Source organism: Anabrus simplex, chromosome 1, assembly GCF_040414725.1.
Source record: "Anabrus simplex isolate iqAnaSimp1 chromosome 1, ASM4041472v1, whole genome shotgun sequence".
Classification (NCBI taxonomy): Eukaryota; Metazoa; Arthropoda; class Insecta; order Orthoptera; family Tettigoniidae; genus Anabrus; species Anabrus simplex.
Genome location: NC_090265.1, coordinates 346,529,311 through 346,543,574, shown reverse-complemented (window position 1 = coordinate 346,543,574; position 14,264 = coordinate 346,529,311). Strand labels below are relative to the sequence as shown.

Here is a 14,264-nt window from a genome sequence, read left to right as displayed (position 1 = left end):
ACCTTCAAAGAAAATAAAATGCGCACAAGGTTCATAGACAAGAAACTGCATTTTTTTAAAAATGATCAGGTTAACCAACATGACAACTATAGAAAGGAAGTGGAAGTGGCGTGGAAACCCTATGAGTTCCATGTGAACATATCTCGTTGTGTTAAAAGAGAGGTACACGATAATTACCTTAAACTCTAAAATTAATGAATTAACAAATAGAAGAAAAGTTACAAAATAAAACGACAACAAAACAAACAAGTTAAACAGTAAATGAAAATTAAAGAAATCAATGCGTTAGGAAACATGAGGTTCATACCAATGACTTTGAAGAGAAATATAAAAACAGTTACAAACGATGGCAATTTAAATTTACATTGAAGTAAGTAAAATAGAGAGAATATTATATGGTTTACAAGTTTGTGTAGTACATTATCGAGTAAAGAAAAAAAAAACTCTATGCAGGGGTTAAGTTAACTTGCTCCCATACCAAAAACACTTCTAGTATGGAACAGAGGATAAATTAGCATACATCGAGGGATGCAGATCTAAGGGAGGCAACCCCGGAGGAAATTTAAATTTACATGTTAATTACAAAAGCTGAAACCAAGAAAAGGGAGTGCTAAATTTACATTTTAGTTACAATAGTCCTAAACAAACAAAAAGGGAACTGACTCAAAAAAAAAAATTAGAATGATGACTAGTTGATCATTTCGATGAACAAATTGGCAAATATGGATACCAAGGGCAAACTCCACTGCACTGAGTAAAATTTACATTTAAAATTAAATTCCAAAAACAGAAATAGCGCTTACCCCAGAGCTGGTATCCCCATGACGGGACAGACGAAGAGCGCGTCTGCTCCCTAGGCTAGTCAGAAATCAAAGACGCGGAAAACTTGCTTGGCTCTCGCTATGTAGCCAGAAGCTGGAAATGGTCCGATCACCAGGAGACCAATGGGGCAATCGCATTACTCCCGATATATATATTCAGCAATTAAAATCGTTGTTATTATGACCAATTACAATTTACCAGATTTTCGCAGAGGAAGTTCGAGGTCATTCTATTACGACACACTAATTTCGTCAGCAAAAATACGATATGTGTAAGCACACCCTGCTTCAAAATGAAATACATAATACCTAAAATTCCACAAATTGATAATAACTTATTTTACAACCACAGACACACAATAATTTTAAGTACAGTACTAAAATTTCTTGGAACATTATTCTTGCAATGTTCTTTAAAGTTCCAATTATAAATAATTTTTCTCTTCCACAAGTTCAAAACGATAAAACCATTAATAAATTTTTGAAACAAATGTTTCTCAAATGTCCAAATGAGTTTTGCAAAATACACTGAAGAGATAGATATTTTACACTACATAATAAATTCCTTTTTAACATAGTGAGTTTTTCAAAATACAATAAAGAGATTTCGATGACTTCTTGCTGTCCCAACCGGTCACACTTTGTGTTAGTTTTGTATTGTTCACTTCCTGCAGCTGTTCATAGTGCAGACATTAATTCAGAGTAGAGCAAGAAGCATATGCTAAGGGTAATGGAGTTCAAAAGGTTCATTTAATTACCCGATTAATATTAATGGGACTTATGGAAGAAAGAAAGTAGAACTGGCTGGATCAACAGAAAGGGTGCATCTGGATTTGTTAGGAGTTAATGATGTTTGGGTAAGGGGAGATAACAGGGTAAAAAAAAAAAAAAAAAAAAAAAAGGAGATAACGTGTTCATAACAGGTGTGAAAAAAAGAAGGGCATACTGTGGGGTAGGACTGTTCATCAGAAGCACCATAGCATGCAACATATTTCTTTTTGGCACATAAATGAGCAAATCAAACCAAACGTATAGATTTAGCATTTGGAGAAAATGAGAACTGATAGTCTCGGTGTACTCACAATGTGAGGGACCAGATGAGAAAGTAGGCAAGTTTAATGAAGCACTAAGTGACATACAGGGTCAACAACAAGGATAGGATAGTGCTAAATGGCAATTCAATACAAGATTTGGAAATAGAATTGAAAGAAATGAGATGATAATGATGAGTAAATGTGGGGAAGATATATAAGTTAATATGAGAAGCATTTACTTTGTGCGCTAGTATGGAATTGTGATATCTGAAACCATCTCTTTTAAGTTTCAACTCAGTTAATTTATAATTGTTAGGTTCTTCAGTCTACCAAAACTAATTTTGAATAAACAAATTTATAAACTACCTGAAAGAGAAAACATATGGGAACAGAATTATATCTGAAAAAGAAACAATTAAAATACAGACAGGTCCACAAAATGTACTCACTGTTTGTATTTCAATAATTTTGAAACAAACACACTTACTCATGCAGAAGTGTAGTGAAACCGTTAAATTTGTTGTGGGTAAGTGACGATGGCAATTTGTGCCATAAATGCACGAATGTTGGGGTGAGCCTACCAGTACAGCTTTCTTTCACCCTCATATGCTGTATGGGATCAGGTTATGGGGCAACTGTCCTACATCAAATAAGGTATTTATTTGGCAGAAAAAGGCTAATTGCCGGATTAGAATTTAGAGACTCCTGTAAAACTTCCTTTGTGAGCCTAAAAATGATGACAGTTCCTTGTTTATATATTCCACATGCGCGACACAAGATACAAGAATGATGTGGATACTCCTCACTCCAGGCTTAGTAAAAGCACAAACAGCCACTGTTATCAACGGCTTAAGATGTGCAATAAGCTTCCACTACCAATTCGAACATTAGACAAAAGTGCATTTAACAGGGTACTGTCACAATTTTTAAGAAGGCATTATATAGTGTAGAAGAGTATCTAGAATCTGGTATTTCAAAAACTGACCTAATGTAACTAAAATACAGTAATTTTTCTCTAATGACTCATGCATTATGGCTGAGATATTGTCTATAGATTATTTTTATTAATACTGACAATACCTAGTGTATACTTCCTGTACTTGATGGTGGAAGCAATAAACTAAACTACACTTTCGCATAGCAACAATGGCTGAGTTAAGGTTATCATTTGTGGAATACATGGTTGTATTGAAGTGGCTCTGGAAGTACGAGAACATTCACGAGGTTCAACAGCAGTGGCAGAAAGAGTTTGGAACATGGCCACCAACACGTTGAACAATAGCTTGTATTAGTGAGAAGTTTGAAGCCAACGGAACTGTTGATGCGCACAAGGCAAGATCCGACTGATCACGAACAGTTACAAGTAAAGCATCCAGTGCTGTAGTGTTACAACATTTCACCCGATTACTGCAAAAAACAGTGAACCGCGAAAGGGTGAGTCGGTCAAGAGTAACACACATTCTTAAAGAGGCAAAGTGGAAAGTATTTATTCCATGACTGCTACACGTAGTGAATAAGGACGACGCAGATTGAAGGATGAAATACTGAGTTAAGATTATCATTTGTGGAATGCAAGGTTGTATTGAAGTGGTTCTGGAAGTACGAGAACATTCACAAGGTTTAACGGCAGTGGCAGAAAGAGTTTGGAACACTGCTACCAATACGTTGAACAATAGCTCGCATTAGCGGGAAGTTCAAAGCCGATGGAACTGTTAATGATGTGGCTTGAGCACGTGGTTTGTGAGGATGAGGAATTCACAGGGACATTTGTGAGGTCTAATGAAGCACAATTCAAACTTAATAGTACTGTGAACCGCCACAATTGTGTCTACTGGTCTCCTGTAAATCCTGTAAATCCGCACAATGTTATCGAGAAGGCAGTGAATCTACCAGTACTTAATGTGGGGCATGGTCTGTCATCGCGTGGTTTGATTGGTCCCTTGTTCGTCGACTAGTAGTCAGGAGTATCTTTATATGCTTCAGACAAAGATTTTGCTTGCCATCCAAATCCTGTATAGTGATAGTTTTACCTGCAGCAAGATGAAGCCCTGCCTCACTATCAATGAGATGTCAGGTTGTACCTGGATGACACTCTACCTAGATGGTGGGTAGGTCAAAGAGGTGCTATTGAGTACCTACTTTGGTCTCCTGATGTGACACCACTGGACTTCTACTTGAGAGGGACCATCAAGAATGACGTATGTCGACAAAAACCAGCTACAATCAATGAGCTACATGACAAAATAGTAGTGTCATGTGCCACCATTACGCCAGATATACTGACAGCCATAATTTGGTCTGCAGTTTGGAACCATTGGTGTTGTTTAGAAGCTGCTGGTGGTCATTTTGAACATAACTCTCTTTGAGCCAAAAATTGTACTTGCATGTCAAATGTTTCAGAAGATATGGACTATCAAACAGTGAGTATATTTTTTTACCCTTCTATAGAATGACGTCTCATTCTTGAGAGAATAATTCTATCAAACCACACACAAAAATGTTTAGAACTGTATAAACATTTTTATTTAAATTCTGTTTAAATCCTTACAAAACTTGAGATCTGGAACTTATCTTAATGAAGGCCTCACTTCTATGCTAGAATGGAGAGAAGTTTGTTGCGAGGTATAGCATTTTGTTTTGTCATGATGGTTCCCCATCAACTCAAGTCCAAGTTTGATAATTATTTTACCAAGCCTTTAGAGCAGTTATATATAATGGAACTAGCTGTTCTACAAACGACTGTACAAATTGATGTACATGCAAAGCCTACGACACAATGACTCAATCCTCCTGAGCTTTCACAAAGCTTCATATAAGAAAGTTGTTTCATCTTCTCCCTTAGCCAAATATAAAGTTTTAATATTTTTCCCAGCATGTAACTGCTACTTAGAATGACATTCATCTTGCTCACATGTGAAGAATTCTACTTCTGTAAAATGTAAGTAGGATTTAAGCTCTCTGTACACAAGAAGATAAGACATCAAACACTTTTAAACTAACCCTTCAGTGATGAGATAACTTTTTTCAAGTATTTTTGCTAGCTAGAATGTGTGACAATTTGCTTTGATAAGATTTGATTGCATGTTTTTACAAATTATGTAGGCTACACAAAATGATTGTTTGCTGTAAATCACTGGGGCATTATCACCATAATAACTGACTAAACTGTCTATTTTTTAATCTCTCTCTTCTAGGATATCACAGCGTTTAGAGGAAATGTCTCTGACAGTAGTATGAATGTCCCCATAGGAAATTACGTACTTGGTAAAGTTGTACAGGGCTTATTTCATTCTAGACTGAACCCTTAACCCATTCATCGCTGGCCTTTTAAATCTCCTGCTGGCACTAGAGCATTGCTAAATAGCACTTGTGATTTCAATTCACACTTAATTGGAAAACAATTCATATCTTTGGTCGTTTTTGTGATCATTTTATGAAACTAAAACTACAGGGACAGTGAATCTTCCTCTACATAGTTATGAAGTTACAGACTTATTACATTGATATCTGAGATGATATATATTTTGTAGTTTCATATCAGAAGTTTTTTTTTAAGTTAGCTGCAAGAAAATGCCAACAGTGGTTATCTGTGTTTGGACTGTAGAATCTATGTGGCCAGACATTTTCGCTTGTGTTATGAAAGAAACCCATATAGTGTTCAATATCAGCAATATCATTTTCACCGGGCGAGTTGGCTGTGCGTTTGAACCCCACTGTCGGCAGCCCTGAATATGGTTTTCCGTGGTTTCCCATTTCCACACAAGGCAAATGCTGGGGCTGTACCTTAATTAAGGCCGTGGCCACTTCCTTCCCATTCCTAGCCCTTTCCTATCCCATCGTCGCCATAAGACCTATCTGCGTCGGTGCGATGTAAAGCAGCTTGTAAAAGGGGGGGGAAAAAAAAAAAGTAATTTTCCACAGGCTCAGATGTGCTGGCTAGCGTCTTGCTAAATCACCACCACCGAATTATGAAAGCATATCTTGCAATAAAGATATAGACCTATAAATAACACATGAGATTATACAAGTAATATGCTCTGAATATCTAGATCAGATCACTCATAACTATGGCTTCAACAAGTAAACACATGTCAAGTGATTCGCAACATTTAACGAGTGTTAGTGGCACAGAAATGATGACGGACTTTGTTGAAGAGGTACTAGACAATGACAGTGATACTGAATATTGGTAAAGCTGTTAGTTCAAGAGGTGAAAGCGAAGGAGATGAATATGTTCCCGTAGGGTCGAGGGAGGAGTCAGATGTGTGGAGTGCAGACAATGGCCCAAACATTTAAAAAAAAACCTCATTATGAACACTAATGGTGTTTAAACACATGCAGGACTAATTGTTGACAGTACGCCTATCAAAATGATAAAACATTTCTTTGATGCTGAACTAATCAGTTTGACATTTACAGAAACAAATTCATATCAGAGAAAAGTGAGGGCAAAATGAAGTCTCAAAGGAAAAATTAACTCCGAAAAGTAGGATTTGTAAATGGGTAGATGTTTTTGATGATACCATTGATAGCTTTTAATCACTACTTATACTGATGAGTATTGTCAAGATACCACCAATGGAAATGTATTGGTCAACTGACGAAATGCTTTCTACACCTTTCTTTGAGAAATGTATGTCAGAAAATAGGTTTTTTCCAATACTTTGATTTTTCCACATTACCAGTGATGACACACCAAATGATAAAATAATTATTCCTTTAAATGGAATGTTTTATATTTCCATCATACAGTACTTAGTAATATATAAATACATATATTAGAACATATTTCAATCTGTGAGACCTTCTTCAGCTAATGAAATAGTAAGTTTATTTAACCCCTCAGTGCCGACCTCTACACGTGGTGTAGACCCTCTTTTCTTCCGTAGTCGCCGACCTCTATACGTGGTATAGACCCATACATGGTTTCACATTTACGGCTATAGCGCGAAGAGTTTTGTAGTTATTGATATGCAAATTGTTTTGTTTCCAAGAAGACATTTTCGGGTTTATCAGTGTTGTAAATAAGAATTGAAAAATCGTTATAATGTAGTTGTTTTTGCAAGGATAATTATTTGTCAAATAAGTCTTGCTTTTTTTTTTTAAGTCTGTTTGCTTCATTCTTTCCCACAGAATAAAATAAAGAAATGATGATCTGAGAAGTTTGTCTTTTCGTGTGATGTTCTTTGCTCTATTTGTACATTGGGAGTGCGATTTATTTATTATATTTGTCTTTATTTCTCAGCTTGTAATATTTTCGTAACTCTCCACGATCACTCTGTGTAGGCATCAGTAAGTGCTGCTTTCTGTCATACGATACGAGAACCAGTTGTTCATGGTATATATCTCGTTTGAAAGACGTCTCGACCTTTTATCTGAAATATGTATAGAGTTGGTTTGTTTCGTCATAAATGTTATTCCCCTCATTCAGTTTCGTACTGTTGCTTTCAGTCTCGTTGCAGCTTCATCCGTCCGTGTGACGCGCCGCGCTCGGCCGTGGTATGACTGACAGTAACGTGCTTGAAATATTGTATAATTCAGATGAAAGTTTAGTCGGAAGTAGTAGTGACAGTATAAGCAGCAGTGATAATGAAATAGATAATGTAGCAGTGGTAAATGACGAGAGTGACGATGAGGAGGAAACAGTACTTGGAAATTTCGTGTAAGAGACTATAGATAATTATACAGGTCAAAGAGAAGTTTTCAACGGTGAATTCTGATTGCTAAATTCTCTAATAATACTCACACAGGTCACAGAGACAAATATTGAGCAATTACCTTATTGGGTTCAGCTGGTGAAAGGTTTGTTTACAAAATACGCTCGGGAGGGAGGGGAACGAAATATTCAAGGTCGGCGCGCATCAGATAATACAGTTCCAAGGTTGCAGGAAAGACATTTTATCAGGAAATTAGCACCCAAGAGTTGGAAATCCAAACCTCAGAGACATTGTATCCTGCGTTCAAAACACGGCGAAAAGAAGACGTCAGTGTACTGCTTCCAGGAGTGTGACTTGAGTCCCTGTCTCAAAGAGTGCTTCGAACTCTATCACACGGAACTAAATTACTAAGGAAATGTGAAACAATTATGTAATTATCTGCATGTACATAGTTCTGTCATAAGGAATTCCAAATTTCGTGAAAATCGGGCTACTCTTATACTTGTAGTAACGCTTTAAGTGAATCGATATATTTCAGTCACGCGTAGTTGAAATCTCATCCAGCCGCGGGGTAGGAAGCTATTTAAATGGCTGCGACGCTGAGGGGTTAACAAATAATTGCAATTAAAGGAATAATTATTTTATAAGTTAAAGTCAAATCGGAACAAACATGATGTTCATAAATGACAAACCAAATGATGACAAACTGCATAAGATCCGACCTGTATTTGCACACCTCATGAATATGTTTAGAGAAAGTTATCAGACTGGTTAAAAAGTCACTGCAGATGAGAGTTTAATGTCGTTGGAGGGGTAAATGGGGTGGAAGTAGAACATAAGGATGAAAAGGGCCATGTTTGGAATAAACAGTTTCGATTTATGCGAGAGTGGGACTGGATTTCTTTTCGATAGCAGTATTTACACGGGGGAAGGTACAGACACTACAGACCAGGTCTCTTGGCTTTCAAGTTCAATTGTAATACATCTAACGGATCTACTACTAAACCAGAGGAGAACAGTATACCTGGACAATTGCTATAGTCGCTACAGTTCTCCAAAACTGATTATAGCTCACCATAATAAAAGAACTAATGCAACTGGGATTGTTGAACTAACAGGGTTGGGCTAGTGCAATCTGCTAACACCAAAAACTTATGGAGGGGAGAAATGGAAGTCAGGCAACTACCCCCTATCACATATGTGTTATGGAATTATAGAAGACAAGTGCCTGTTTCATCTAATTGGAATCTAATGGGAATGGTGGATAAATGGAAGACAGAACTTATCAAGAAATTAGCAATTTTCAAATCAGACTAATGGGGTGGGGGTGCAGATTTAGAAGATCAAATGACACATGCATATGAGAAAAACTGTGAAGTGGTATAAAAATTGTTCCCTAACATGTTGGACATAGCTATTTACAACAGCCTGGTCATTTGGAAAGCCCTAAATGTCGGGAAGAAAATGACACTTCCAGATTTCCGTATTATGGTAGCACATGGCCTGATGGTACAGCATGTGCCATGCCCCATCCACACTGGGGGTTATGGGGTAAAGAAACCAATGAAACCTTTGCTCTTTAAGCTAAAAGAGAGATATTTCATCTCCAAGATTCCATCCACAGACAAGAAATATGCTAGCCAGCAGTGTATTGTGTCAGAAAAAAAGGAGTTAAGAAAAACGTAAGAAGGAAGTGCACCACCTACAGTTCACGGCAAAGAAAAATTAAATGACACTGGTCATCATTTGGAAAATTCTCCAAAATATTCCCTCTGGCATTTTTCACAAGTAGGAATTTCTTATGGTTCTACATGAATAACTTACTTTGCAAAGTATTTTTCCCAAAACATTCAGTAAAATGTGAGGCATGTTTGATCAAAATAATCTGTGATATGTCCATGACATGTGGTGGGAATTTTCTGCACAACTACGATTTGTCGTCCATAATGGGAAACAGTGCCTTTGCTGGCAGGACCTAGTGTTTACAGTGCACTATGTCTTCTGGTATTGGCTAGAGCAATTTTGTTACTTTCATTGATCTGTCTCAGCTTTATCCTTGGCTTTGACAAAATGAAAGTGACTGAGGTATGAGTGATGCTAGTAATGCCATTCCTTCTGCAGCCAGTCCCTGCTATGAATGGTGTGAAAATATTGCTCATTGGGCTGGTTGGTGCATGCATTTCAGTGGCTCGGTAGACTGATATGTAATAGCAACTTCTGGCTCGGTGAGGAAAGCAACGGGAAACTACCTCGCTCCTCATTTCCCTAGTACACCTCTTCAGTGATGCCTAGGCCATCTATGACAGCTAATGGTGGAGCTGTTGAGGATCCAACCAGCCTTCGGACTGAGGACTAAACAAACATACATACATACAAAGGGAAACAGATAACGGTCTATTTTGCAGGTATAAAATGTAGAAAGCAAAATTGTCTGGGCAGGGTTACATGCTATGGGATGAAGTACACTGAACAGCCAGCAACTCAATAACTGGGCAGTGGTAAATAACCCAACTCTCTAAAAAGGCCAACAGCTTATGGGAGAGGAGTCACTTTAGATGGGTGCTAGTTCCCTAGTGGAGGAAACGCCACTGAAATCCAGCAAGCAACGTCTGTTCTCCAGGCTAGGGGCGGCCTCATTAAAACTTGGCAGTTAGGTGTGAAATGCCTTTGGGTGTGGAGAGATCACCCTAATAATAGCATATATTAAGCGTCAAAGTGGATCAGGATAAAAAGCTAAGTAACGCCCCAGAAGCGATTCACATCTCTTGTGTCTCCAGGCAGGTGCAAGAAGTGGATGGAGGTCAGTGATCCACCGCCTGACCCAGGAGCTTACTGGATGAGGGTGGCGGCAGCAGCAGCAGCAGCAGCAGCAGCAGAAGAAGAAGAAGAAGAAGAAGAAGAAGAAGAAGAAGAAGAAGAAGAAGAAGAAGAAACTTGTAGTTTTACATGACTCTTCGTACTGTAATTATAGGCATGGGACCTCCACTTTTACATAAAATCTGAGTCATGAAAAGGATGATTTCAAAAAATTTTCATAAATTAGGGGGTTTCTATCTGGTGTGAAGCCAGTGACCGAGGATGGTTGCTTAGTAGTTGTACATCCTCTTAAAACAGTATCACCACCACCATCACCAGCCAGTGACTATGTCACTATACCTCTATTTTGTAGGTATGAAATTAATTATATTATTTTCATGTTTGTTAAATAATTTTTTTTTGCAAGCTGCTTTACGTCGCACTGACACAGATAGATTTATGGCAACGATGAGATAGGAAAGGGCTAGGAGTGGGAAGGAAGTGTCTGTGGTCTAACTTAAAGTAGATCTCCAGCATTTGCCTGGTGTGAAAATGGGAAACCACGGAAAACAATCTTCAGGGCTGCCGACAGTGGGGTTCGAACCCACTGGATACTGGCCGCACTTAAGCGACTGCAGCTATAAGGCTCGGTTTTTGTTAAATCAGACATGTTAACAGTGCCTAAGTTAATTGTAAACTTACTGTGTTTAGAAATATCTTCCTACAGTCTTGGTGCAAAAATGTAACACATTTATTCACATCCTTCATAAATGACACTAGAGTTACCAACCAAGTACTTTTCCTGGCCATCAGGAATAGAGTATTTACTCATTAGCCACCTGGAAGGTGTCCAAGAGGGTTCAAGGAAGAGGTGGAAAGATACTCAAATCAACAGCCAGTATTGAAGATGTGCAAGACAGAAGCAAATGGACTAACATCGATGACAAATACTTGACTGAACATGAATCTTGAATTTTTGTTAGTTTCTGTATATTCTGTCTTCTGCAATGGGCTTAAATGGCTTGTTTATGTGTAATGAATATTGATAATATTGATCCAAGTTCATCATCATCATCATCATCATCATCATCAGGAACTAACAGGTCTCCATTGCAAAAATCCAAACCTCTTTCTGGACTGTACAATTTCTCTAATTAATTCAGAACAAATATTTCAGGTTCCCCATGGTAATCAACATCTTTATCATCTGATGGCCAGGCAGGCATCAATTTTTGAAAATGAGACAAAGTGTCTCAAGTGTATTGGCACTGCCGGTGGCTCTATGTAGCCTACGCAGTGGCCTTCACAGTATGCACTAGCCATGCATCTTGGTAGGTGTGCTATTTACCAACTGATAAGCCCAACTTAGCACACTAAGGCGAAACGCTGGCAACCAGGAATGAGTTAGTTGGAGAATTTCTAATGTCCAATAACGAACCAACAATATTGGTATGACACAATCATAACGAAAATTAGCCTTGTATTCTAATATAAATTTCAGTTAACTACAAGTTCACTATTTTTCCTACACTTCTTTTATGAATGCCCAGTCAACAATGCACTATACATACATCCCAGTGTACTGAATCAATAACATTAATTGCCTCCATCTCTTCATACTAATCTAATCAATTTGGGAAAGGAAATAAACGAACAAAAATCAGTCAAAGAGAGACAAATGTTGTCAAGTGGGAAGATGTAAATAAAAAGCAGAAATAATTTCAACATAATATTGATCTGTATAAAAGATTATACTTCTTTCAAAAATCAAGATTTCATAATATAGACGTTTGCCAATTTATGAAGAGCATCTTCGTTTCTTAAGTTATTTAAATCTATTTTGAGCAGGATCTTATACTTAACACCTTTATTTTTCATCAACATCAATCTTGTGCACTATTTCAGAATACACAGAATGCAGTTCTTCACCCTTCAGACCACTTTGCACCAGGTTGTCTCTTCACTCTTTGCAGAAGATCCTTTAACCTTTAACTGAACTTGAAATACTGGCCAGATCCTCCTCCACTGCAGTTGCCCATGGAGCAGTGCATTTCCAAGTAATGAGAAGATCAAGGCAGACACTCGAGACAGATGTCCGTGAAACATAAGACAGCAAGTGAGAGCTTTCAAACTTTGGAGTACAGCTCTGCATTTTACCTCAGGCAATTTTCACTTTCAGAATTTTGATGTGGGCTAAAGATCTTTCTTGGAAGTTTCCTCTCTTTTATTTGGATACTATCTCACTGTGGTTAGTGAAGGTCAAGCATTCAGCAGGAAATAAGGCTTCAGGACATACTACTGTGTAGTGGCAGTATTTGAACTCCCATGAAATCAATCTGGACTGATAAGTGGGTTTGGAGATGTGGAAAGCTGTTTCCATATATTTAACCCAATATTTCAGAGCTTCTTTCTGTGATATATTTAAGGAAATGATCTCTCCAAGATACTTAAAACTAATGCAATGTATATGTACTGTGCCCACTGCAGTAGCAGTAGCAGTAGTAGTAGTAGTAGTAGTAGTAGTAGTAGTAGTACAAAAACTGAAAGAAGTTTTGAAGGAGTTTTGAGGACAGACAGATGAGATGTCAATAGAGCTAAACTCGGAGATAATAATTTACGTTTCAGTCAGACTATTAGAAGAAATGTTACTAAAAAGGATCTTCATTAACACCGGCGTAATTAAGTTCCAACATAGGAAAATTCAAGAAGAGGGCGGAGCAAGAGGGGAGGTAAGATCAATAAACTACATAAACACAATAAATGAAAATGCCACCGTTTATTTCATTGTTCATGATATAACAAAACTTCATGACTAACCCGCTTTATTCTGGAGATGGTGAGTAACAAATTGGAGGTGGCCAGTCAAGATATATTTCCTGAAATTAGAAAAGGAACAAAACATTATTAAATATACTAAAAAGAAGGAAGAGAGACTTACTGAATAAAGAATGCACCAAAAATAACTCACATTCATTAATCAATATTCTCTAACAACATAAAATTTCATTTTAATACTCCCAGCAGGAGCTGGATTATTATTATTATTATTATTATTATTATTATTATTATTACATTCATTACATGCCTGCCAACTTTTAGAAACCAAAAATAGAAAGATTTTTTAATTCTTGGATTTCATCACATATATTCCACCATGGTCTAGGTGAAGAAAAGGTCAGGATAAAAGGCATACATATCCTACAGTTACAAGAAAATGTACCTAATCATTCTCATTTATGACACATACGAATAATAATATTTATGTCACATTGACACATGCAACAAAATGCATAATACCGTATTTTCTCGTATAATTAACGCACTTTTTGACAAAAAATACATGCAAAAACTTTGGATGCATAAATTATTCAAGGAATTTAGATATTTACAAATTGTTAACAATTCATTTACATTTAAAAGATACATCAAATATAATATAAACACAATTGGTTCAACACTTTCGCGATTATTGTAATTTGGCGTAAAATTCCGGTGTGAGATTCTTTTAAGTCAAATAGGGTATATTAGGTAAGTTGTACACGTGGGTTTGAAGTACCGACACTGGAAAATATTTTTCCCATTATGAACTGACAATACGACCTGAAGTGAAATAAACATGAATTCATGTAATGTCATAACAATAACATACCGGCAAAAAAGAAAACTGTCCAACACGAGAAGGGCCGGGCATCGAAGAAGGGACTCTGCTACATTACCCCAAACCGTTTGTATCCAATCTTGTACGAGTGACGTGTCCATCCACCCTTTTACTTGAATACGAACGTGGATCACTCGCGGAAATTTTGCTTTACACGTTGTTTTTCGTTTTAGAACAATGGAAGGTGCAAGCTTTCTGTAATTAGCTGTTACAGCAAGCACTGCAGTACATCATTGTTTTTTGCTTCCGGTAGTGCGTACGATAACACTGTATGTTCCTTTCTTATCGATTGTTCAAC

General features: G+C 37.3%; 1 protein-coding gene and 1 pseudogene across 1 annotated transcript in view; one reads left to right on the top strand and one right to left on the bottom strand.

Annotated features, from left to right (window-relative positions):
• The window catches only part of LOC136866207 (piggyBac transposable element-derived protein 2-like), a 31,502-nt pseudogene extending 21,040 nt beyond the window's left edge, over window positions 1-10,462 (top strand).
• Window positions 10,463-13,065: 2,603 nt separating this feature from the next.
• Pus10 (Pseudouridine synthase 10) overlaps window positions 13,066-14,264 on the bottom strand; it is a 106,310-nt gene continuing 105,111 nt past the window's right edge. The window contains 1 exon segment of the mRNA XM_067134881.2: window positions 13,066-13,184. Within this exon segment, the coding sequence (XP_066990982.2) occupies window positions 13,131-13,184 (54 nt within the window). The 3' untranslated portion in view covers window positions 13,066-13,130.